General features: G+C 37.5%; 2 protein-coding genes across 4 annotated transcripts; one reads left to right on the top strand and one right to left on the bottom strand.

The window, feature by feature from the left end:
* Positions 1 to 1,509: 1,509 nt before the first annotated feature.
* On the top strand, positions 1,510 to 10,642 carry LOC125668795 (NAD-dependent protein deacetylase Sirt6-like). Its single transcript, XM_048903211.2, has 6 exons — positions 1,510 to 1,739; positions 2,061 to 2,294; positions 2,459 to 2,545; positions 2,915 to 3,240; positions 5,867 to 6,060; positions 8,419 to 10,642. Exons 1-6 carry the CDS (start codon positions 1,610 to 1,612, stop codon positions 8,612 to 8,614), a joined length of 1,167 nt encoding a protein of 388 aa, XP_048759168.2. The 5' UTR covers positions 1,510 to 1,609; the 3' UTR covers positions 8,615 to 10,642.
* LOC125668797 (uncharacterized) lies at positions 10,642 to 21,654 on the bottom strand. Of its 3 annotated transcripts, none has more exons than XM_056163615.1 (6): positions 21,536 to 21,654; positions 13,280 to 13,452; positions 12,700 to 12,809; positions 12,142 to 12,278; positions 11,786 to 11,970; positions 10,642 to 10,842 (listed from the first exon to the last, which is right to left on the bottom strand). In XM_056163615.1, exons 2-6 carry the CDS (start codon positions 13,448 to 13,450, stop codon positions 10,756 to 10,758), a joined length of 690 nt encoding a protein of 229 aa, XP_056019590.1. In that variant the 5' UTR covers positions 13,451 to 13,452; positions 21,536 to 21,654; the 3' UTR covers positions 10,642 to 10,755. The 3 variants fall into 3 exon arrangements, with proteins under 3 accessions (XP_056019590.1, XP_048759171.1, XP_048759172.1); XM_048903214.2 differs by having other exon boundaries at positions 21,278 to 21,653; XM_048903215.2 differs by having other exon boundaries at positions 13,280 to 13,471; positions 21,278 to 21,563.
* Between the last annotated feature and the right edge of the window lie 3,664 nt (positions 21,655 to 25,318).

Here is a 25,318-nt window from a genome sequence, read left to right as displayed (position 1 = left end):
AGTTTCCAACGATCCGTAAAATAACGATGTTAATGATATTTGTAACAAATGAGAAAACGGAATCCTTGTTAACTGATGATGTACAATAGTCAGCCTTATTTTCACCGCAGTTTGATTTTCACGGAAAAACAAAAAGTGTGAAATCAAAACTGCAGTCAGTATGGAAAAGACACAACATTTACAATGGGCACGAAGCCGTGAATTCAAAGTGCGTGAAGATAGATTTAGACAAGAAGCCGCGAAAATTAAAGCAGTAGACAGTTTTAATTCAATGGGAAAATTAGATCCCTCAACTTTTTGAATTAGCCAGTGGAACAGTTCTCATCACCCTCTACAGAAAGTCAGATATATACTATATATGCAAGAAGTGTGGCAAGATAAAGATCCCTCCCTGCTCAAAAGCCGTAAGCGCCGATCATAGGCCCAAATTTTTAACCTCCACCCCCCCCCCCCAACAAATCGAGGAATAAACTCAGGATTGTTTTAAACAATGTGATAAATTCGATCAAGCTTTTACATGTAGTATATACATTATGTAGAGTTTTACTGTTGGAGTTGATCGGACAGGTTTCTTTATTTTCCCCCTTTATTTTTTCAACACGTTTGTGTAGGTAATTATAAAGACACTTTTATGGTTAGGTATATAACTCTAACATTCGGGTTTAATTTGATTGAACACATTATAGCATAGAGTTTATCATACAGAATTTATTTGTGAAAACATTAAACAATAATACACATGTCTCTATATATCTCTAATTAGTAAATTATTACTTACATGGATAAGGGGAAGTCTTGTTTCAAAGTATGAATATGCATTTTCCTACTCCTAAGCTAAACATTTATTCCTTATGTCTATATCTAATTATAGAAAGGAACACTGACAAAATACTAGAACATTGTAAATATCCCATAGAAAGGAACGATATTCGATGACAGAAAGATATCGTAAGGAAGGTTCTCTACGCCAATTAAACGTTTCCACACGGTATGGATTTTCTGGGGGGAAAAGAAAAGAAAAAAAAACAAACTCGAATAAATAAATAATAAAAAAGAATTAAGAATTTCTGTTGGGGGAGGGGTGTGTGTGTGTGTGTGTGCGCGCGCGACTAATATGACCCTGTAGTTGAATAGCAAAGTTACTAAACATGCAAAAACTGATGAACAGACCTGTTTTTATACACTTTTTAAGAGAAATGCAAGACTTTTCATGTTCTGTTTAACTTATGATCATAGCAATAATGATAACCGATATCATTTCTTTCAAGAAGAATAATTCGTTTTTATCAAGTAAATTTTAAAATAATTAAAACATGAAATCATTAGTACTCAAATGCTTCCTTATAAACCTTACACATACAAGGAGGCAGTCGTCTTTCTTGTATAATGTGTGTCATCAAAGTATTTTTGACGTTTACTTGGTCAACATACCTGTAAGCTTAACTACTCATACCTTTAAATGAATTTCCATTTCTATTTTTACCAATTTGCGTCATCACAAGGATCGACTGGTCGTCGTAACCAAAATAACAACAAACACACTCGTGGTTTTACCCCCAAGAACTTTAAAAATCAGTCAATACGGGAAAAATCAATAAACGAACTCGCAATGGCGACGGGTACAGACGATGCTCGGGAGAAGAAATGTGCCGTAGTGGCGTGTGATAAATGTCTAATCAGGCAGACAGACGGACGGGTGGATGTCAGGGCCTTCATCGTACCCAAAGGGAAACGCTCAGGTTAGATTATAGTTACCAGTCATAGTTTTATTTGACCATTCGGTCTGAGTTCATAAGGATGGCTATTTTAAAATTCTCTTTACTGAGCAATGAGCAATAAAGTATATTTGATGAGAGAGAGAGAGAGAGAGAGAGAGAGAGAGATGGCGATCAATTATCTTTAATCCGATGTAACAGTGACAGCGAACAGACGAAGTGATGATGCTATAACATTGTGAGGAAAGCCAGTGTACTGTCAGAGTGCATAGTAATTTTTGTATTCACATGCACTCACTAAAATATACGACATGACATCATCTTGTTGAAACTTGGTCTCCTTAGGTTTCCACGTGAACTGGGACGATAACGGATTTGCGACTTTTCACGAAGACTGCTGGTTTGCTTTAAAAAGCTCGTATAAATCCCAGGAATCGAACCTAACCAAGGAGGAAAAAGAAATGGTGAAGGAGGCGATCAAAACGGCGGAAATCCACAACTCTTACGACAAAGTCCAGCGAGAGGCAGAGCACATAGCTAACCTGATCAAGAACTCCAAATACTGCATAGCGTTCACGGGTGAGTATCAACCAAGTGACTTTAATGTTATAGTATTCTCCTGCACTATTACATTATAAATATACACAAAATTAAGAGGATTATACTTTATTTTAATGAGAAAAGAAAACTTTTAACATAGTAACTAATAAAGAAATCCATAATTTGGTTTTTATCATACGCAGGAGCGGGTATTTCCACCGCAGCAGGAATCGGAGATTTCCGAGGAATTCGGGGGAAATGGACTGAGAGGGATAAAGATAAGAAGCAAGGTACTTAGCAAAGTGCTGGTGAAATGAATATTGTCTGCCTGTGGGTACACTGAATCACATTCTATATCGTTATCCCACGTTTTGTTTCTTATTCATCTACATCTTAAAAAATACTGCAATGGACAGTCCTTACTTATCATGAGATCATAAGAATCAAATTGTGGAACGCTGAAAAAATGAAAAAGAGGGTTCGTTTTTAAATGTTTTTCTGCCCTATCCAATTTGAAAAGATATGCTATGCGCCTGCCTGTTACGTAAAGGCTTAAGTACTTCTTACAATCACATATAACAATGTAAAATCAATTTATAAGAAAACAGAATAATTGTGACCACATCCTTAGTAATATATGAATTACCTATATTTTTCAGGGACCAAAGGAAAACCCAAGCAGGTTAAACGCAACTTTCAAATTCTCCGACCAACTTACACCCACGAAGCAATAGTAAAACTGATGGATAACGGAGATTTGAAGCACGTGATCAGTCAAAATGTTGATGGGCTGCACCGTCTCTCTGGGCTTGAGGAAGGTCAAATCTCAGAACTGCATGGCAATACCTTTGTAGAGAAATGTGAAAAATGTAAGAAAAGATACGTCAGAAATTTCAGATGTGGGGGTAAAGCCACCAATGTTCCTGTGAATAAGTGTAAGCACTGCCGGATAAATCATCGAACTGGGCGTGTCTGTGACGATAAGGTACGTTGTAACGGATGGAGGACCTATACATTATAGTCTACAATTTGTCAGCCTTGGAATTATTAATTGAACAGTCTAGTTCAAAGTCAGCATTTCGAAAATTCTTTGGTCGTGTTAAAAATCTAGTTTGCCATTACAACCTATCTTTGGGTCAAATGCTTTCTGGCTTGTTTCATACCAATTGTTAGGCCGTTCTTGGTACACTGATTTTGACTACGGATAACTCCGTTTACCTGATCAAGATATAGGACTCACGGCGGGTGTGACCGGTCAACAGGGGATGCTTACTCCTTCTAGGCACCTGATATCACCTCTGGTATGTCCAGGGGTCCGTGTTTGCCCAACCCTCTATTTTGTATTGCTTATAGAAAATATGGGATTGATCACTCTTCGTTATCTTCACCTTTCATTATGGGAGTGATGAGATTAATCACTGTTCTTTATCTTCACCTTTCATTATAGGAGTTATGAGATTGATCACTGTTCGTTATCTTCACCTTTCATTATAGGAGTTGTGAGATTGATCACTGTTCGTTATCTTCACCTTCCATTACAGGAGTTGTGAGATTGATCACTGTTCGTTATCTTCACCTTCCATTACAGGAGTTGTGAGATTGATCACTGTTCGTTATCTTCACCTTCCATTATAGGAGTGATGAGATTGATCACTGTTCGTTATCTTCACCTTCCATTACAGGAGTGATGAGATTGATCACTGTTCGTTATCTTCACTTTTCATTATAGGAGTGATGAGATTGATCACTGTTCGTTATCTTCACTTTTCATTATAGGAGTGATGAGATTGATCAGTGTTTGTTATCTTCACCTTTCCTTTGTGATGATGTAATTTGCTTGTTTTACATCCAATTCGAGATTTTTTTCACTCATATAGAGACGTCATCAGCTGTAGGTTAAGCGACACAAATTTTGAACTATGTAAGGATCCTCCGGCGTAGCAGTGAAGATTCTTTATCATGATAAAGCCTACCGAGACACGGAACCTCCATATCTAAGATCTGAAAGACCGATGACTTTCACTTTTAATACTGGTGGCTTGTCCAAGTGAGCGTTCGCCCCGTATGCGGAAGGTCGGGGTTCGAATCCCGGCCACGACAGACCTTAATCGTTAAAACAGGTAGTGACCGTTCCATCACCAAACGCTCGGCATCAGGTGTGAATGTCACGAGACTTTAAAAACGGATGTCCTGTGTCACAGTAGGTGTGGCATGCTAAAGAACCCTCACTGCTCAATGGCCGTAAGCGCCGAGCATAGGCCTAAATTTGAAGTCCTTCACCGGTGTTGGTGACTTCTTCATATGAGTGAAAAATTCTCGAGAGGGACATTAAACAAGATACAATCAATCAATCAATTAATCTAAGTTAGTCTCGTTCTATGGTTTCTGTAATCTTCAACGAACGAGTGTCAAGTAAAGTTGTGAATTCTGGCATTGGATCTGATTTGCTAAAAAGAATACATCTCCAAAGGGACTGAAAGATTGAACGAATAAATTGAATTCAAACTCCGATAATTGCAGGCCAAATGTTTGACAAGTATAATTGTCAGTAAGAATGATGCTTTACGGTGTTGTTGAGAGGATAGAAAGCCTGTCCTACACACCTTTTCCCCAAAATTATTGTTGGAGACCATTTAATTTAGTAAAGCTGGGGGTCGTTCATACTTTGCTGAAAGAATCACCACGTGGTATCTATGCTTGGAAGGCGTCGTTATTTGGAAAACACTGTTAATGTCGAGTTTGACCCTCACTCTTAATTTTGACTAATTTTTTAAACTCCGTTTATCTGATCAAGATACACCTGGCTCACGGCGGGTGTAACCGGTCGACAGGGGATGCTTACTCCACCTAGGCACCTAATCCCACCTCTGGTATATCCAAGGGTCCGTGATTGCCCAAACTCTCTATTTTGTATTGGTTGTGGGAGTTATGGGATTGATCACTGCTCATTATCTTCACCTTTCCTTAAAGCCATCTGGTTGAACAAGGCTGTTGGCGAAAGGAAGTCACCAATCTATTTTAAGCGTCTTAGGTTTGAAGTGGCACTGGGGATCACATGGCACGGTGTTGCGAAGCAATCATGGTAGCTTAATGATTACTTAACCACTCAGCTACCGTGACGGTGACTATGAATTAGAAAAGAAAAACTGTCAAGTTTAATCTTCAGTTTATTATTCATCCAGACCACATTTAGTTGTATATGAGACGCAAAGCATATTTTACAATAATTATTATTGGATTGCAACAGAGGTGCATGTATATAAAAGAAAATGGGGGCAATGACTAGGGGGGGGGGGGTCGAGACCTTTATGTCGCGGAATAAAATCTTGTTGCGGGACGCGGAGACTACGGTCGGTGCCTTCGATGTTGAGTGAAGTATTCTCAAAGTGCAATCTATGGATTTTCAAGTTGTAGACAGCGAAACGGACTGAAAAACAATGGCTTGCGAAGATATTAAGCAGCATAAACAAAACAATCACAGAAATTATCTTAAAAATGATTAAGTGAAACGATACTATTCTTTATGATCAATGTGCATTCCAATATTTGTAGAGATGTGGAGAACAGTCAATGTATGAACAGTTTTATATTGATGAAATTTGTCCTTGTAGAAGTGTAATGGGTATTTGATGAACACAATCATAAACTTTGGAGACTATCTGGAAGAAGATGTTTTACATGGCGCGGAGGAACACGCAGAACGCTCCGACCTCGTTTTGGCTCTTGGAACTACGCTTCAAGTTTCTCCAGCAAACGATCTGGTGGAAATGGGTCAAGTTCCCATACGATTAGTCATCTGCAACAGGTATTTTTTTTTTTTTACCACTTACATGTAAACGTTTATTTGGTGAAAATATTTTCTATTTTTAAACAAAGTTCAAAGGTCGATTTAACGACCCCATATTAGATCAATCATAAAACGAAAGGTTCATGGACCACTACATCATCAACCTCGATCGTCGAAAGATCTATCTCATCAAACAATTGTCACTTACTGCAACCAAATAGAATCCATTCGATATTTCCTATTATGATAGCATACATTATAATGATTTAGTTTTCATTTTACGTGATGACTGTAGTCTTGCTGTTCCAGAGAAGATTGTAAAAGTGGTTCCAACATATTCCTATAAAAGTTCCAGCCCCCTCTGTGGCCTCATTCTAAGCCAAATGGTCATCACCTGAACAAATTTGAATAAAGCCCCTATACCTCCTTACGCTTTTATAACCTTTATCGTTATCTTCATGACTAGTCTATGAAAGACGAAGATAACGAACAGTGATGAATCTCATTACTCCTATAAACAATAATAATATACATACGTGTGAAAGGTGATATCTCGGATATTGCGTACAGTATTTGCCATGACTCTCTCCTTTGAAGCGACTTTGGCCATTCGTTTGAATAAATATGAATTTCCTTCACACAAGGTTATTCTGTGCTTTGTTTGAAATTGGCTTACATGTTCATTTTAAAAATGTTATAGCCAAATATCTTGCCGTGGCCTTCAACTCAACATTCAGATATATCGACGACGTTTTATCTATTAACAATGCTATAGCAATGTTCATTTTCATAATTTATTTGTTGATATGCTATATCCCAGTGAATTATGAATAAAAGACACCACAATCTTCCATATCTGCCTCATATTATGATATTCTATTCAACATCGATGCTAATAACGGCAAACTGATAACTCAGCTTTATTAAAAATGGGATGACGTCAGCGTCTCCATCGTCTACTTCCCATATCTATGTAGAAATATTCCTAATATCATCTACATATGCTGTTTATGTATCTCAACTGATTCGATGCACGAGAACATGTTCTACATATGATCAAATTTTAGATCGAAACAAGCTACTGACAAATATGTTGGTGTTAAAGGGGTTTTAACTCTCGTTGAATTCAGTATTTCGCAAATTCTATGGTCATTATAATGATCTCATTTGCAAATTATGCAATATGTTGTTAAGTCTAATGCCTAACGTGTAACACACCAATTGTTAGGCCATTCTTTACATACTGATTTCGACTAGAAATTATATCGTTTAAATCTGATCAAGATAGAGGGTTCATGGCGGGGGTCACGGGTCAACAGGGATTACTCTCTCCTCCTAGGCATATGATTCCACCTCTGGTGTGTCCATATATGTGGAGTTTTCCTCCTCTACTCATAATGTTGTATTCTTCATGGGATTTTTTTTAGATTGATCAATGTTCCTTATCTTCATTTTCTATCAAATTTTTCATTAGTTTTCAACTATCTCTCCTTTGAAGTAACTCTTCTTTTGAATCTCCTTAAGCCAAAAATAGTTATGTCTCCCTTGTTTCAGGGGGAGATATATTGGTTTTTGTACTTTCTGTCCGTCTGTCTGTTACAAAATCTTGAGAACGCTTCTCCTCCTATATGGCTTATCGGATAGACTTGAAACTTTGTACAATGCTTCATTCCCATTTGTAAATGTGCATATTGTTGGGACAGGAGGATCCGATTATTTTCCTAAAAGTTATAGTGGATGTAAGAGGGGTGGAGGATGTAAAATAGCTTGTGAACACATTATGGTGAGGATGTTTCATTTGGAGCACTTCCATTTTGAGGAACTGGGGAGACATTTGTTTTTCATGAAAACGATCTCTAGTTTATGCCAAGTTTGGTTAAAATTGGTCCAGCAGTTTCTGAGAAGAAGTTGATTATATGAACGACGTCTCTATTTGAGTGAAAAATTCAATCAATTATGATGACAGGCAAATTATTCACACAAGTCAAAAACTTGCTACAAAGCTTCCGTACAAGATGAAGATTAAAATCTGTTTAAATCATGTTTACCGGGGGCAGTGTGCGGTCACAGTAGGGGTTCAAACTTTTAGGTCTCTACGAGATACCGGTATGTAGGAAGACTCTTCTAAAGATCTGGACCACAAGTGCACAATTGTCAACACCCTCCTGTGCTGTAGAATACTAGATTTATATGCATTCACACCCTTAGGCCAGAATAACTTCAGCAGGGGTCAAAGTTCTTACATGGGAATGTCATAATTAATTGAAAGTTTTCCTCTCAAAACCACGTAGTTTCTTTGACCTGATGCTGATGACTTTTTAAAAATAAGATATTGGTTTTGTTTTTCATAATGTTTTGAAAATGATTTCTTCCTAGACAAGTCACCGACTACGACGATACGTGTTTGGAGTTGGACGAAAAAGGAGTTCCGTTGGGATCACGCGTGTTTGGGGATTGTGATAAATTAATGCGTGAAGTGATGCGATGTATTCTTCCAAGAGAGGAGCTAGAGAAATGGGAGGAAGATAGAGCTGTTCGAATGCTGACGTACGACACAAAACGGAAATTGTAGCAGAACATTTGGGGAAAGCAACCCAACACTGGCATTGAAGGATTTCAACAAAATTAGACGTCAAGAGACAATTTTTTACCTCCAAAAATACATACGCATATGTTTCTTATCCCCCTCCCCTGCAACTGGTTAAAAGATTTCGGAGATGGTGTAATATGAAAGTCGTGTGTTGGTTCGACGTTTACAAGAATTAAGCAATATCTCTTATGATAAAAAAGGAATGATAAAAAAAAGGAATGGTACCTAAGGAAGATCCTGGTTTCTATTGGATTCTTAGGTCAAGTGTACACCTAGGTCACTGGGCATGAAATTCTAAATTTCCTTATTTTCAACTTCTTGATAACTACTATTCCAATTCTTTTCAAATTTGGTATAAAGCATCCTTGGGACAAGGGGGACATAAATTGTAACTTGCAGGACTCCTGCACCCCAGGAGCAGTGAAAAAACTGTCCAAAATTGACCAATTTTCTAAAATCTTCTTTTCTAGAACCGCACGCGTAATAAAAACTAAATGCATAGTGATGTAGAGCAGGAAGGCCTCTACCAAAATTGTAAATTTCATGATCCAGGGCGGGGCCAAACTTAGTATATAATGTTTATGTGTAAACCACTTAAATAAAATTGTAAATTTGATGATCCCAGGGGTAGGGGTTTTGGTATTAGGGTGGGGCCAAAATGATCAGTTATTAAATGTGTGAACAATAGAATTTTTTAACTTCTTGATAACTATCATTCCAATTCTTTTCAAATTTGGCATGAAGCATCTATGGAAAAAGGGGGACATAAATTGTAAACTTCTTCTTGATAACTACCATTCCAATTTTTTCATATTTGGTATGAAAAATCTTTGGAAGAAGGGAAACATCAATTGTAAATGTCAGGATTCCTGCACCCCAGGGCCTTAGGGACGGGGCTAAAACTGCCCAATATTGACCAGTTTTCAAAAATCTTCTTTTCTAAAACTGCACATGTTTAAGAAAAACTAAATGCATAGTGATGTAGAGCAGTAATACCTCTACAAAAATTGTAAATTACATGACCCCAGGATGGGACCAAACTTACTATATAGTGTTTATGTGTAAACCACTTAAATAATATCTTCTTTAGTGCTATAGATACTAAATTGAAAGTAAATGGATATTTAGAAAGAGCAGATGTAAATTTGATGATCCCAGGGGTAAGGGTTTTGGTATTAGGGTGGGGCCAAAATGGTCAGTTATCAAATGTGTGAACAAAAGAATTTTTTAACTTCTTGATAACTACCATTCCAATTCTTTTCAAATTTGGAAGAAGGGGGACATAAATTTTAAATTTCAGGACCCCTGCTCCCCCAGTATAAAACATTTAATTAACATCTTTAGTGCTATTTATACTAAATTGAATCTAAATGGATATTGAGAAGGAGTAGGTATGATCCTAGGGGTAAGGGGTTGGTTTCAGGGTGGTGTCAAAATTATAATTTAATGATTTTAAGGACTCGTTTAAGTTTGCTGATACTGTATAAAATCTAAATGCATACTTAGAAAAGGATGTACAAGAATGGTGAATTTCACAACCCAGGCTTTTGACTCTAGGATGGGTCCAGATTAGTCATATCTTATAATGTTAATACGGTTAGATCCCTGTTGGTTAGAGAGCTCAGTTGATAGAGCACCCAACGAGATTCAGGGGGCCTGGGTTTGAATCCCGGTCTGGTCCATTGTTACAATATAATGTTCTAGGGTCCTTCTGGTATGTTTGTTTATTTCCGTAAGCATTCATACAGCTTAATTGGAGTGCAAAATTACAAACAGGGGAGTGAATCAGGACCGCGGAGAAAGGAGAGCATACACATAACCCGTTACGAAATGTCACATATCGAAAGTTTGAAACGCATGGCCCTGGAGTCCAAGTTGTTCATGTTTGATCTCACACTTTGAAATGTTTTACTATTTTAATGCATCCGACACTTCATAAAAACCAGGCAATTCATGAAATGTTCTTGCCTCTCTGCAACGATATGTAAAATAAATATGAACAAAACAGATTTTCTCTCTCGATTTTTTACTACATTGCACAACATTATTATACAAAACTTTGTTTACAACTAGTGGGTATATGATAACGACAACTAATAAAAATCAAGTGACATTACACTCCATTATGATGCTTTTACAAGGGAGACAACTTTTTCGGCCATAGGTCCAGCTGAAGCCGGGTTTTGTCCTGTAATGATCCGACCACTCTCCTGTAAAAAAGGGAAATCAACGTACAAATATACAAGAAATAATGACCCTCTCAATCGTTGCTAATGGTTACTCTAACCCTGCCATTGATCTTAAATACGATTCGGAATTAAGCAGTGATCGTGACCTCTTACCAAATATGAAATCACTGATTTTAATTTAATTAATTTCAATTCAATAGCAATTGCTCAAAATTTAATCATCCACTGCAATTTTGGAAGTTGTATTCCATAAATATTCACATGTAACTTTTTATGCCCCGAGGTTCAAGATGGAGGAGGGGCGAGATTGAAGATTGTTAAAGATTGGCCTTCCACAATCAAGTTTAGTGATCTAGAGTGACCGCGACATATTTTTTAAGGTGGCTCATTGCACTAAAATTTTATTTCATGGTTCGTTTAACCATCTCGTATGAGGCATGATTTAACCATCGAAAACGTGATACAAGCTCTCGATTATTTTATATGATTTTGGGGTGATTTTTTCCGGATTGATAAAAAAAAAAAGGTGTTTTGTTTGCAAATAAGAGATTCTAGATGTTCAAATTTCGCCATGATTTTGGTGCAGTGAGCTACCTTAAAATAACTTCATTCTTGTGAACTGAAAGGTCCAAGCTATACAACAGATAAAATGCTATTTTTCAAGGTCAGTATAACGGTCATTACTGCTACAAATGAACTTGACCAAGCTCCGGAGCATATTAAAATTTGTTTCAAAAACACATTTTACGAAGCTAAAAATGTAGCAACGACAACGGCTATCTGCATATTGAATACACATTGATTACTACAGTGATTTTCTGGGGTCTACAACTCCGCATTGGATATGGAAATATCTAGTAATGTCAGTTTTATATCTGGTGTAATAGATCATTTTTGACATTTTTTGTTTTACAAGTTATATAAATTCATTATGCCACTAAGGGGAAAAAAATCACCCTTATACCTGCACATTTTTTTCAAAACAGTTAGCGGCGATGAAAGTGGCCTCCAATTCTTTTAGTTTTGTCTCCAGTAGAAATGGCATGGCCTCTGATAGTTTCATTAAGTCTTCTTCCGCATTTGTAAATGATGTCACTGTATGTCCCTTCAGAATGCTTTCTCCATTAGATAATTTCACCGGTACTAAACCTAATAACAAATACACATATCAAATCATTGTATTCAGTCACAAACCCGAAGTTTTGTACAATGCTCGGCTACATGACACGTGCACATTTTCCAGAAAGTTTAAAAACAATTACAGTACTGTCCTGACCCAATAAATAACATGGGCATTTTTTTTGGAGGGGGGCATCTTACCAACGGTTCCATGACAGACGGCACACACCACAGCCCCATTTTCGTAGGCCTTACTGCACAGGTTAGCAATCTCATCGTTCTTTGGCAGGTCAAACATCGGGCCATGGCCACCAGCGTAAAAGAAAACCTTGTACTTGCTGAAAGAAATTGAACGTTTGAGACCATGCAGAAAGAAATTGCTCTTTAAAAAGAGTGCAGATTACAGATTGTGGAGACACTGTTTTCATATTGATAAAAAAAAAATACACTCAAATCATTACAAAGTGTTAGGGAGAATTCTAACAAGAAATGTCTCCGAACAAGGTACATAGTGTACTTCCAATTAGTGTTCTGTCATGTGCTATCTCTTGTATGTACCTCCATCCGGTAAATTAAAAAACTACAACATGCGAATACCTCCAACTGCGTATGCGGGTTTGTAATGAATAATAAATGCACTACCGTGTCTTTTGTTTGATTGTTTCTATAGTTCTTATTGCAGTTGTTCGTGTAGTCCATAGATTATGCGCCGCAATGGTGAATAAATGATTTATCTGCACTAAACACTCCTTAAATTACCTTATATCTACTTCTGATGGTTTCATGGTGGTTTTTACTTTTTCAACCCCTGATTTCAGAAAATCTTGACATGTCGCATCCTCCTTAAACATTTCTGCACTTGTGGGGTCCTTTAGAATGAAAATATATAGTTTACTCACTGACAATATCATCAAGTTCTTGTATAAAAGGTGAACATAACAAACAATGATCAATCTCATAACTCCTATAAGCAATACAAAATAGTGAGTTGGGCAAACATGGACCCCTGAACACACCAGAGGTGAGATCAGGTGCCTAGGAGGAGTAAGCATGCCCTGTTATATGTTCCCATTAATATATTTCTGATAAACTTAATTAATGCCAGGTGTCTTTTTTTGTAACGTGAAACATTTTTTCATTATAATGTATTAATACATTTATTCAATTCGTATCTATAAAGTAGTAATTAAAAGTTATTTATTGCTTTATCAAATGAAACAGATTATGTAAGAATTAGTAAGAAAATAAAATTAAAAAAATTCTAGGCGGTATATGTTCGCGATGATAATGAATATTTCACTACTGAATGGTTATGAAACAATTTCGTGAAATAACTTACCAAAGGTGCATTTCCACCCTTAGGACTAACAAAATCCACTTCGAATCCAGCCTTAGTAAAGATATCATACGGATGGGCAACTTCTGGAAGATACCACCCCGTTTTCTGCCCGGTATTGCCAAGGTCTGCATGACTTGAAACAACTATTAGCACCCGGATCTTTGCTGCCATTTCTATAACGATTAAAATTGACTGAAAAAAATGGAGCTATTGCATAAGTTGTGGTATTTAGTTAATTGCTAAATGAAGCAGTCAGAACATTTCAATTGAAACCACTAATTGGGAATATGGATAGGACGAGTCTGATTTCATATATCCTATACTGAATAACCCTGCAATTTTTCCTGGTAGGAACAGAAGCCTTGAAACAAATCCGACTTCTACACTTCTACTCGTCACGAGAATCGATGTATAGCTTATGTAATGATTCCTTAAATAACATCATCATTGAAGTAGTAGATATCATTACAATACTCCCAGTTAATAAAGCTGTTAGCCCAGATTGTGTTAGCCATAAAATGTTGAAATCAACTAAACCCACCATTGTCAAACCACTTGCTATGTTTTTCAACAGATCATTGTCAGAAAATATTTTCCCATCTTTTTGGAAAATTGCTCACGCGTCATTCTTCTTTTTGAAAAGGACCTTTTATCGTCAAAACTTGATATATTTGCTGGTGCATCCCAAGGTTCTGTTTTAGGACCTTTACTATTTTTTATGTTAAAGATGTAGCTGTAAATATGCTATCAATGTGTAGACAATTTGCTGATGACAACTCACTCCAGCAATCCTCATATTACATGTATATGCTAGAAATTGAATATAAACTTAATTATGATTTACATATATGACAAAAATGGTCAAATAAGTGGTTACTCAAATTCAATCCATCGAAGACTAAAGCTGTTTATTTTTCAAAAATTAAAAAAAAAGAAAGATAACTCCATTCTACCAAAACTAATAGATTGGAGTGTGTTATTTAGGCTTATTATTGTCACATAACCTCAGTTGGTCTTTATACATTGATTCCATAGTTGCTCAATCTTATTTAAATATAGGACTTTTAAAAAAGCATAAGCTCAAAGTTGGTAGAAAACATTTGTCACAATTGTACATAGCATTTATTAGACCTACTCTTGAATATGCTTCAATTGTTTGGGATGGCTGTTCTGTTCACAATACTGATAAGCTTAAAAATGAGGTCCATGGGCCACATCGCTCACCTGGGCTCATATTTAAAGATTTTTCCTATATATTCGCATGTAAAACTTTGATCCCTATTGTGTCCCCAACCTACTCCCATGGGCCATGATTGGAACAAACTTGAATCTGCACCATGTCATGAAGCTTTCATGTAAATGTAAACTTTTCTGGCCAGTGATTTTTCAGAAGAAGATTCATAATGATTTTCCCTATATATTTGTATGTAAAATGTTGATCCCCTACTGTGACCCCATCTTACCCCCTGGGGCCATAATTATTACACACTTCAATCTGCACTACGTCGGGAAGCTTTTGTGGAAATGTAAACCTCTTTAGCCCAATGGTTCTTAAGGAGAATTTTTTTCTTCTATTTATTAGTTATGTAAAACTTTGTTCCCCTACTGTGGCCCCATTCTAACCCCCAGGGGTCATGAGTTTTGCACTATGCCAGGAAGCTTTCATGTAAATCTCAGCTTTTCTGCCTCAGTGGTTGTTGAGAATATTTTTCAAGATCCCCCCATATATTTGAATGTAAAACTTTGATCCCCTATTGTCGCCTCATCTTACTTCCGGGGGTCATGATTTTAACAAACTTGAATCTGTACTATGTCAGAAAGCTTTCATGTAAATTTCCACTTTCCTGGCTCAGTAGTTTTTGAGAAGAAGATTTAAAAAAAAATTTCCTATATATTTGTATGTAAAACTTTGATCCCCTATTGTGGCCCCATCCTACCCCCGGATGCCATGATTTTATGAAACGTGAATCTGCACTATGTCAGAAAATGTTCATGTAAATTTCACCTCTTTTGGCCCAGTGGTTATTGAGAAGATTTTTAAATATTTTCCCCATATATTTTTATGTAAAACTTTGATCCCCTATTGTGGCCCTATCCAATTAACCCCCGGGGCCCATGATGTTAACAAACTTAAATCTGCACTATGTCAGAAAGCTTCCATGTAAATTTCAGCTCTTCTGGTCCAGTGGTTCTTGAGAAGTAGATTTTTAAATGACCCCACCCTTTTTGTATTTTTGTTATTACCTCCCCTTTGAAGGGGGTATAGTCCTTCATTTGAACAAACTTGAAAGCCCTTCACCCAAGAATGCTTTTGGCCAAGTTTGGTTATAATTGGCCCAGTGGTTCTGGAGAAGAAGTCGAAAATGTCAAAAGTTTACAGACGGACAACAGGCGATCAGAGCAGCTCACTTGAGCTTTCAGCTCAGGTGAGCTAAAAAGTACAATCATGTGCAGCTAGAATTGTTACTGGTCTTCCTATTTTGGCATCTAGAGAATCCCTTTATTCAGAAACAGGCTGGCAAACCTCACAAAGTAGACGTTATATCGCAACAAGAGGCCCATGGGCCACATCGCTCACCTGAGTCACCTTGGCCCATATCTGAAGACTTTCCATATATATTTGCATGTAAAACCTTAGTCCCTATTATGGCCCAAACTACCCTTTGCAAACTTGAATCTACACTACGTCAGAAACTTTCATGTAAATGTCAACTTCTTTGGCCCAATGGTTCTTGAGAAGAAGATTTTTAAAGCTTTTTCCTATATTTGTATGTAAAACTTTGACCCCCCCCCACTTGTGGCCCCATCCTACCCGGGGGGGGGGGGGGGGGGGGGGGGGGACCATGATTTGAACAAACTTGAATCTGCACTATGTCAGAAAGTTTTCATGTAAAAATCAGCTTTTCTGGCTCAGTGGTTCTTGAGAAGAAGAATTTTCCTATATATTTGTATGTAAAACTTTGATCCCCCCTTGTGGCTCCATCCTACCCCCGGGGGCCATGATTTGAACAAACTTGAATCTGCACTATGTCAGAAAGTTTTCATGTAAGAATCAGCTTTTCTGGCTCAGTGGTTCTTGAGAAGAAGAATTTTCCTATATATTTGTATGTAAAACTTTGATCCCCCCTTGTGGCCCCATCCTACCCCCAGGGGCCATGATTTGAACAAACTTGAATCTGCACTATGTCAGAAAGTTTTCATGTAAGAATCAGCTTTTCTGGCTCAGTGGTTCTTGAGAAGATTTTTAAAGATTTTTCCTATATATTTGTGTGTAAAACTTCGATCCCCTATTGTGGCCCCATCCAACCCCCGGGGCCCATGATTTGAACAAACTTGAATCTGCATTATGTCAGGAAGCTTTCATGTAAATCTCAGCTTTTCTGGCTTAGTGGTTCTTGAGAAGAAGATTTTTAAAGTTTTTCCCTATATATTTGTGTGTAAAACTTTGATCATCCTTGGGGCCCCATCTTATCCCCGGGGGCCATGATTTTAACGAACTTGAATCTGCACTATGTCAGAAAGTTTTCATGTAAAAATCAGCTTTCTGGCTCAGTGGTTCTTGAGAAGAAGATTTTTAAAGATTTTTCCTATATATTTGTATGTAAAACTTTGATCCCCTATTGTGGCCCCATCCAACCCCAGGGGCCCATGATTTGAACAAACTTGAATCTGCATTATGTCAGGAAGCTTTCATGTAAATCTCAGCTTTTCTGGCTTAGTGGTTCTTGAGAAGAAGATTTTTAAAGTTTTTCCCTATATATTTGTATATAAAACTTTGATCCCCCCCTTTTGGCCCCATCCTACCACCAGGGGCCATGATTTGAACAAACTTGAATCTGCAATATATCAGGAAGCTTTCAGGTAAAGAACAAAGTACGGTTGTATACATAAAAAGGCCCAAAATATTTCTCTCTATAAAATGTGTCTGGAATTAACCTTAATCAGCGTTTTAAGAAAGTAAAATAAATGCCAGGTATACTATGTCAACAAAATCAGAATGATAGTCCTAAATGGATAGCATTATGACATCATGAATAAGACATTTCCCGCCTTTTTCTCAAAATAAGCCTGAAAACTGTCAAATGTCATACAAATTATTGCTCAGGAAAAGATGTGCGCATTTGTCGAGCAAAATGAAAATGATATATATTGTGTATTATTTTGAGATGAAAAACATGTTTCAATATGAATTTGCTCGACGCATGCGCTGTATGTTTTCTAAAAGGAAAACCACCTGAATTTGTGGATATTTTCATTGAAAATAGCATTTTTGCAATTTTATGCCAACTTCAAGCTCTCGTCATATGACACAAATCATTTTGCTGATCAAACCGAGTGAATTTTGGGTTTGCTAAACTATTCCTTAATTGAATGCAAGGATTTGAGCTCCAAGTGAAATCATCAATATTTTGGGCCAGATGACTGTAGAAACTGTACCTACTTCTTTCAGCTCTTCTGGCCCAGTGGTTCTTGAGAAGAAGATTTTTAAATGACCCCACCCTATTTTTGCATTTTTGTGATTATCTCCCCTTTGAAAGGGACATGGCCCTTCATTTGAACAAACTTCAATCCCCTACACCTAAGGATGCTTTTTGGCGAGTTTGGTTGAAATTGGCCTGGTGGTTCATGAGAAGAAGATGAAAATGTGAAAAGTTTACAGACAGACAGACGGACGCCAGACAAAATGTGATCAGAAAAGCTCACTTGAGCCTTCGGCTCAGCTGAGCTAAAAATGACTACCATGTTTACAATTTGTAATGGTAGCGCCCCCGACTATTTAAATGAAATTATTCCAAATAAACATGAAAATATATCCCTTCATAATACTAGAAACAAAGATCAGTTTTACATTCCAAAATGCAGATTAGAGTTATTCAAAATATCATTTGTACCCGACTCTGTACAACAATGGAATTTATTATATGTAGAAGCCAGATAAGCCATCTCAATCAATTCATCCAGCAAATATATAATAACAGACATTACAAGACCACCATCATATTACTCTTTTGGAAAACGATATATCAGCATTATTCATACAAAGCTAAGATACAACTGTAAACTTAATTATGATCTTTATAAACGAAATACATTAATTACAGATTCTCCGTTTTGTATACGTACATGTGGACATATTAATGAAGATGTATATCATCTCTTTTTCGCTTGTAAAAATTACTCTAGAGCTAGAAATAATCTTTGTAAACGCCTTTCATACTTGACTTAGCGAATATTGATACAAAATTGTTATTATGAGGTATATAGATATTTTTTCAGCTGTTCATAAAATTTATAGAAGAATCTTGTTGCTTCATCTAATACGTTGGTTTTGAGATACGTCTGAGTTATTTCCCTTTGGAGAACTCTCGTACTTAGTAAGGTGCAAAACAACTTGTTTACACGCGGGAGTGGGACAGATATTCATCACTGCATAAGTGAATCTGCACAGTAAGTTTATCATACGCAGTTTTATCACCCAATATCGACTGATACACAAACTAAGTAAATGATAAGTATTCAAGAAGTAATTAAATACTTAGAATTCTTATTATATCACATTATTTTGTTGCTCCTAGCTATCATATCCAGGACATTGCTTGGAAATATAACATTGTTATTTATGTTTCCACTTTAGTAAAACATTTCTTTTGACAGTATTTTACATTTCCTACAACAAGTATTTAATAAGAGGTCGGTTTCTATACCTTTTATCGTCTTTCTCACTGACTGTGGTACCACTATGTCCCACATAAGCATTCAAAGTTCCACTAAATGCACCTCCTACACAGGAGAGCTCTAATCTCGAAACTGGCGTATTGTACATTTTACCTGTTGATTTATCTTGCATGATCGACATATTGTAATATTTTAGGAGAGGGACTTGTAAGTTTTCAGAACTTGTTCCCAATCCTTTTGATTTGATCAATAAAATATGTTCAAAACAATCGATTTCTGATACCTACGGTGCGCCATTTAATTTATGCATAACTTACAGTGTGTATACGCCATAATACGGTACACACAGGTAGCAGGTCGTTCCGTCCCACAGTCGATCCGTCCCTAGACGGTCCGTCCCATGGTCGATTCGGCCGATTTTGCTTAGTCGATCCGGCCCCTCCAATTTTTTTTTTATCAAAGATATAATAAATGAATAATTACTTAAGACAAAGGGACGTTTTTGCATATATATTGCAGATAGTTATCAAAATTAGATAACTGGCGATGGTGTACAGTAGATTTATAGCGCAGACTGCCCAGTAGGGCCCCTGTTATTAGATAACTGCTGAAGTTAGACGTGTAAATAAAATTGTTTATTTAGGATTTATAATTTTTGTTTGAAGTGCGATGGTTATGAAAATGTGTGCTCATTAACTATTGTAGAAACATCGTTATTTAAATATGTATAGGAATTAATGTAAATGTGTGTCCCCTGTCCACTGATCATTGTGAAAACACCTGAGTGAAAACAGTTTTATAACTGCATTGTTGTGCAACCTTTGATCATTAATTACGAGCTTACAGTAACCTAACTATTCTTTGTATTGAAAATGAAGCCCATTTTAACAAATATTGTGATGTGTATAATGATCTCTGAAAAAGCTGTCAAATATCAAAACAGCATATTATTGTCATCCTACCTGATGACAGAAGATATCAGCGGCACACACACCATGAAGATGAAATACGCAGATAAATTAAACCAATTCAGTACTGTAAATAGCTTGGTAATCATTTTTTTCTGGGCCGGATTGACTAGGGGACGTATTAACTAGGGGACGGATAGTCTAGGGACGGATCGGTAATGGGACGAATCGACTAAGGGACGGATTGATAATGGGACAGAACGTCTAGAAAGCTGCACACAAGCTATATTTCTTCAAGTTTAAGATGGGGGTCTCTAATACAGTCAAAACGCGGTAATTTTCGTTGTGTATTAACCGAAATACATATATATTATTACTACAGTAACTTGATCCAAAGAGTCGGATCATGTCGAGTTGACAGGAGCGGATCATCAGATCAAACGGGGCATACCTAATTGAAGACCTACGAGTAATTGAAGACCTACGGAAGACTTACAGAAGACCTATACAAAAACGTGGGCTATATACATTAAAACTAATATAATTTTCTGATTAAGCATGTCTCAAATATAAAATAAACACAAACAATTTTGATTAAAATAAATTTTACAGTGTATTTATAAAGCTCGGTATGGGGAACATTTTTTTCTATTAGACGACCTAGTGCAAGAGCGATAACTCATGTAAATATATATCTACAAAGCAGCTGTTGAATTGTTTTTCATTTCTTTTATTTTTTAAGATACAATTTTGAAACATTTTTCCGATCTTTTAACAAAGAAAATATACAAGAAATGATTATTAATTGAACAGCTGATTTGCAAGTATGACAGTTATACGAGTTATCGTTCTTGCGCTAGGTCGTCAAAAGAGAAAAATAGTTGCCCCTACCCAGCTTTGAAAATACACTTTAAAACTTATTTTTATCAAACTTTTTTGTTTATATTAGATATTTGAGACATGCTTAATGAGAAAATCATATTAGTTTTGATGTAAATAACCCTTATTTTTGTAAGTCTTCCGTAGGTCTTCAATTACCTGTAGGTCTTCAATTAGGCAGGCCGGATCAGGGGAGAGGCTAGACGCGAAGCACATCATAAAAACAATGATTCTATTTCAGTCAATACAGGCGATTTTTTTTATTGTATATTGATTGAAATACACAATAAAAACGACACAAGTGTATTATACTTTAGATAAAACGGACGAAACAACAAGTTTTTGTGTTCAAACAGGAATACAGATACACGCGCGCTGATACATGTAACAATCATTAGTTACAATGCACTGGCGGCGACGAGGCGTACATTGTATACTGGCGTATTCTGCGTATACTTATAATGAACAGACATGTATTTATAAGACATGATGTACACTGTAAGACTATGTAAAACAGAAGAATATACAATGTTACCTTTTGCTTGTTGTTAGACCGTCCTCACAAAATATGTTACCGTGCGCTTTGATTGCCTCTGCTCTTTAACTGTTTAAACTCAATATTCTTGGGAGGGATTATCCAACCAGTGACTGCAAAACTCGCACCGCACGCAGATGATGTTCCGGAACATGAACTCTTGGGCGATACAGCATTGATTATTTTTCAAAACATGGGGATTTTTTAAAAGTGAGTTCTAAAGGATTGTTGCGGAGTGGGGGCGATCATTTGTCATACCTGTGTACACACACTCTCACAGATGATAAGTGTATTTCGGGCGTGGTGTATTCCATGGACCAATGGCTTTCTCGTTTTCTCCTGCGCCCCCTCTAAATCCGCCACTGGCTATGATCAATTTTTTCTGGTTAGATAGTTTACATGAAGCAAATTTTCAAACTGTATTGGATCCCAATGAAAATACATGTAATTGTACAATTTCATTTTCACCAACAATTCCATGGCAAGAAAAGATGCATTAGATACAATTATCAAATTAATTTTACACACCTAATTAATCTGAATGATTTAGGCATGTAAAGTACCCGTGCGTAACGTTCTTCTCGGCATGATAAACGATAGAACATTATACATTTACGATAGTATAGGATAAACGGTAAAAAGATCTTCACGATTGAAAGTCTGAAATAAACTTTAAAAGATACAGACAATTATCATTGTATAATCATGTTAGAAAATATTGATTTACATCACAATTCATTTTACTGATGCCAGGAACTTACTGCAGAATTTAGGACTTGGATATGTAACATGTATGCTGAAAAGAAATCCTCGTTTGTTTTTCTCTCTAGTTGTAATCAATTGTAAACTAATTCATTTGTACAAGAGACGCATTCATGTTTTGAAAGGTCGCCAAAATGTAATCTATACTACCTGATAATTTCTATCAGGGACTGCTTCACGTTTTTTGAATTTGTTGTTGTTGAATTTTAAGCATTAAAAATATTAACTCATTTAATGTTGACAGCCAAAATGTTGACCTTCTTAATGCAAGGTTATGAGCAATATTTTAGCCTTAACTCTGTGTTAAGGCCGCCTCACACTTGAGCGAATTTAGGGAGACGAATGGGGAAAATGGAAAAAATGCGCGCGAATTCGACGAATTCAAATAAAATTGCCTTCAAATCATCCGATTATAAACTATTGTCAAATATGATCAACGAACGGTAAGCGAAGGATAAATATGACTTGCGAAGGATCACAATTTTTCGGTTCACTTCTTAGAGTAAATTGTAGCCGAAGGCGAGCGAAGAGTTGATATGGCCCGATAAGACGAACGGAAAAAAAGCGATGGTTTGATATGACGTGCGATTGAAAACGAAGACGAACGAATAGATCGGGCGTTATCGGACATTTGTGTGTGTGTGGGAATATAAAAAGGCGACCAGTTGCGTTCAAATTTCATTTCTGCCAGATAGATCGCAATACAAGGATCGCAATATGCCTGCAAGAGACAAAGGAAAGGGAAAAGGCAGAGGGAAGGCACCGAAGACTGCATTACTGTAGTGAAACCCACCTCCGCGGAAAGCTCACAACGGCAGTCTAAAGTGTCGCCTCCTCCTGAGAGTCCCACAGAGTCACGGTCTGCCAGTTCGCAACCACAGTTACGGTCACAGCCTCATACATCCGCACGGTCTCCAACGCCGCCTCTACGACAACATCAAGAGAATGCTGCCAGTAATGTCAGTGGTGATGATGAAGATAGAGATCCTACTCCACAACCAGGCAACAGCGCAAGGTAATATTATAATTTTGAAAAACAATTATTGAAAAACTCATTTGTAATTATTACAATAATTTATTATTATTATAAATGTTCGTTTCATTTCTTTTAGTCAGGCAACGTCTGGTGACATGAAGATCGACAGCCGGTGATGGTGAGCCCAAATCTGGTGGTAGAAAGCGGAAGGATGGTAGTGGGCGGTCCAACTACCGCAAGGACATACATCCGGGAAATGAAGACGAGATGGTGGAGTTTTTCAAGGACCATCGGTCGCTGTGGGACCTCCGGCATAAGGATTATGGGAACAGGGACGTCCGCCAGTCGTTGTTACAGCAACTGTCCCAGTCGGTCCAGGTCTCAGGTAAATATTTCAAACGATTTTAATGAAACATTGAATAATCCAATATGATATTATAAAATATATTAATATCAATATATTAATATAATATGTTTATATTCTAGTGACTGACATAGAAGGCTGGTGGAAGGGGATGAGGGATACCTTCACTAAGTTGACAAAAACCAAGTCCGGTGATGCACTGGTACAGACTCTTCTACTCAAGTACCAGAGCTCTACTGACGATGAGGAAGAGGATGAGAGGCAATCACCAACGCACAAGAAGTCTCATTGCAGTGACATGCAGTCAAGTCAGCAGTCCTGTGGCAGTGGCATGCAGTACAGTCAGCAGCAGTCCAGTAGTGGTGCCTGTGGTGGTTATGGTGAGTGGCAGCCACAGCCCGTCAACTGGATGTCAAATCCACCTCAAGCTAGTCCCTGGGAGTCTGCTGGGAGGGGATATATGCATCAGTACTTCAACAGGATGCAGCAGGATCAGCAACAACAGCAATACAAAGGCCCGCCACAGCAGCATTATGTCCCTCAACCTCTTCATTCTCAACCCCAGCAGTCTCAGTCACGGCCTAGTAGCTCTAATAAAGAACCTGATTCTAGCAATATTGTCACCAGGGCTTTAGTGGCATCAGGCATCAACATGGACTCATCCCAGGTGAATGATAATTCTCTGATTGACTCGGTAAATATGACATTTGCCTCAGCGACAGAATGTAGTAGATCATCATCCAAGTGACTGTCTATATCATAATGACTGTTTGTATGTCATACTTACCAGTGTATATTGATTGGTTGTTTGCTGGTGTTAGTTGTTTACACTTATAAACATTGAAACACAACACAATTCCAAATACAAACAAAAATTTATTTTACCATTTCCCCTCCCCACATAGTCTCTGGCATTTGACTTGGTTTCACATCTAGGGGACCATTCTATCCTGCCATGGAACACTTCCTACTTCAGAATTGCACCAGTGCTTCAGTAGGTTCCTGATCTTACCGTCCTTGTTCTGATTGTTGTTGCCCGTGACAATGACGGTGTCATGAAGATTGCGGGCTCTCCTCCATGCTCCAGGGACCGGGTTGCCTCGTATCTCATCATGTTCAATCAGGGCATTATTCATTACTGGGTAATGCATCCTCATCAAGTTGTGCAGGATACAGCAAGTCTTGACTATGAGTCGGGCTGTTGATGGCAAGTGGTTCATCTTGGAGGCTAAGATCTGGAATCTGTTGCTAATAATTCCAAATGTATTCTCAGAGACACGACGAGCCCTGGACAGTCTGCAGTTCAGGATCCTCTGCTTCCTGGATAGATCCCTCTGACCATAGGGTTTCATCATGTTCTTGGCCAGGCTGAAGGCATCGTCTCCCACCAGGAAATATGGTATGTCCACATTGTCATGGGGGAGAGGGTCTGGGTCTGGAAAGTTGATCGATCCATCCTCCACCAACTCCTTGAACTCCAAGTTGTTGTAGATCTGAGCATCACCACTTGACCCATAGCCTGAAATGACAGAAAGACAAAACAATATAAGTATATGCTGTACTTCATATTTGGGTATTTTTCTCGAACATCACCCATGCGCCACTCCGAGCACAAAGTTGTATGACAAAAGGGAGGATTGCAACTTCCTGATTGTAAACATTTCATTCCTATGTGGCAACATACCACCACCACCAGCATATGGCGTGTTTATGTCGCAGCTGATTCGGTACTCAAAAGCGTATTCAGTATATGAAGACTTTCGCAGCCGCGCTAAGTAGCTGGCACGTAAGTGACTTGCCCAGGGTTTTGTTGACTTTAGGCTAAAAAAAAACACTTACGCAAGTTCCTCGGTCGTCATCAAGATCTTCTGCGTCATTACGGTGTCTCTGTTACTAGTATGACATGGGACATCTTTAACAAGTGCTACTGATTACCCTT

The sequence above is a fragment of the Ostrea edulis genome, chromosome 4 (assembly GCF_947568905.1).
Source record: "Ostrea edulis chromosome 4, xbOstEdul1.1, whole genome shotgun sequence".
In the NCBI taxonomy this organism is placed as follows: domain Eukaryota; kingdom Metazoa; phylum Mollusca; class Bivalvia; order Ostreida; family Ostreidae; genus Ostrea; species Ostrea edulis.
The sequence above is the reverse complement of the archived record's forward strand: the minus strand, read 5'-3'. Positions and strand labels throughout refer to the sequence as shown.

Bases quoted from the DNA above. Each gene is read 5' to 3' on its own strand.
- LOC125668795 (XM_048903211.2), top strand. From the start codon at position 1,610: ATGGCGACGGGTACAGACGATGCTCGGGAGAAGAAATGTGCCGTAGTG. The intron at 2,295-2,458 runs GTGAGTATCAAC...TATCATACGCAG, and splicing joins ATACTGCATAGCGTTCACGG to GAGCGGGTATTTCCACCGCA. The intron at 6,061-8,418 runs GTATTTTTTTTT...ATTTCTTCCTAG, and splicing joins CGATTAGTCATCTGCAACAG to ACAAGTCACCGACTACGACG.
- LOC125668797 (XM_056163615.1), bottom strand. From the start codon at position 13,450: ATGGCAGCAAAGATCCGGGTGCTAATAGTTGTTTCAAGTCATGCAGAC. The intron at 12,810-13,279 runs GTAAGTTATTTC...TTCATTCTAAAG, and splicing joins AGGGTGGAAATGCACCTTTG to GACCCCACAAGTGCAGAAAT. The intron at 11,971-12,141 runs GTAAGATGCCCC...ATTTGTTATTAG, and splicing joins CGTCTGTCATGGAACCGTTG to GTTTAGTACCGGTGAAATTA.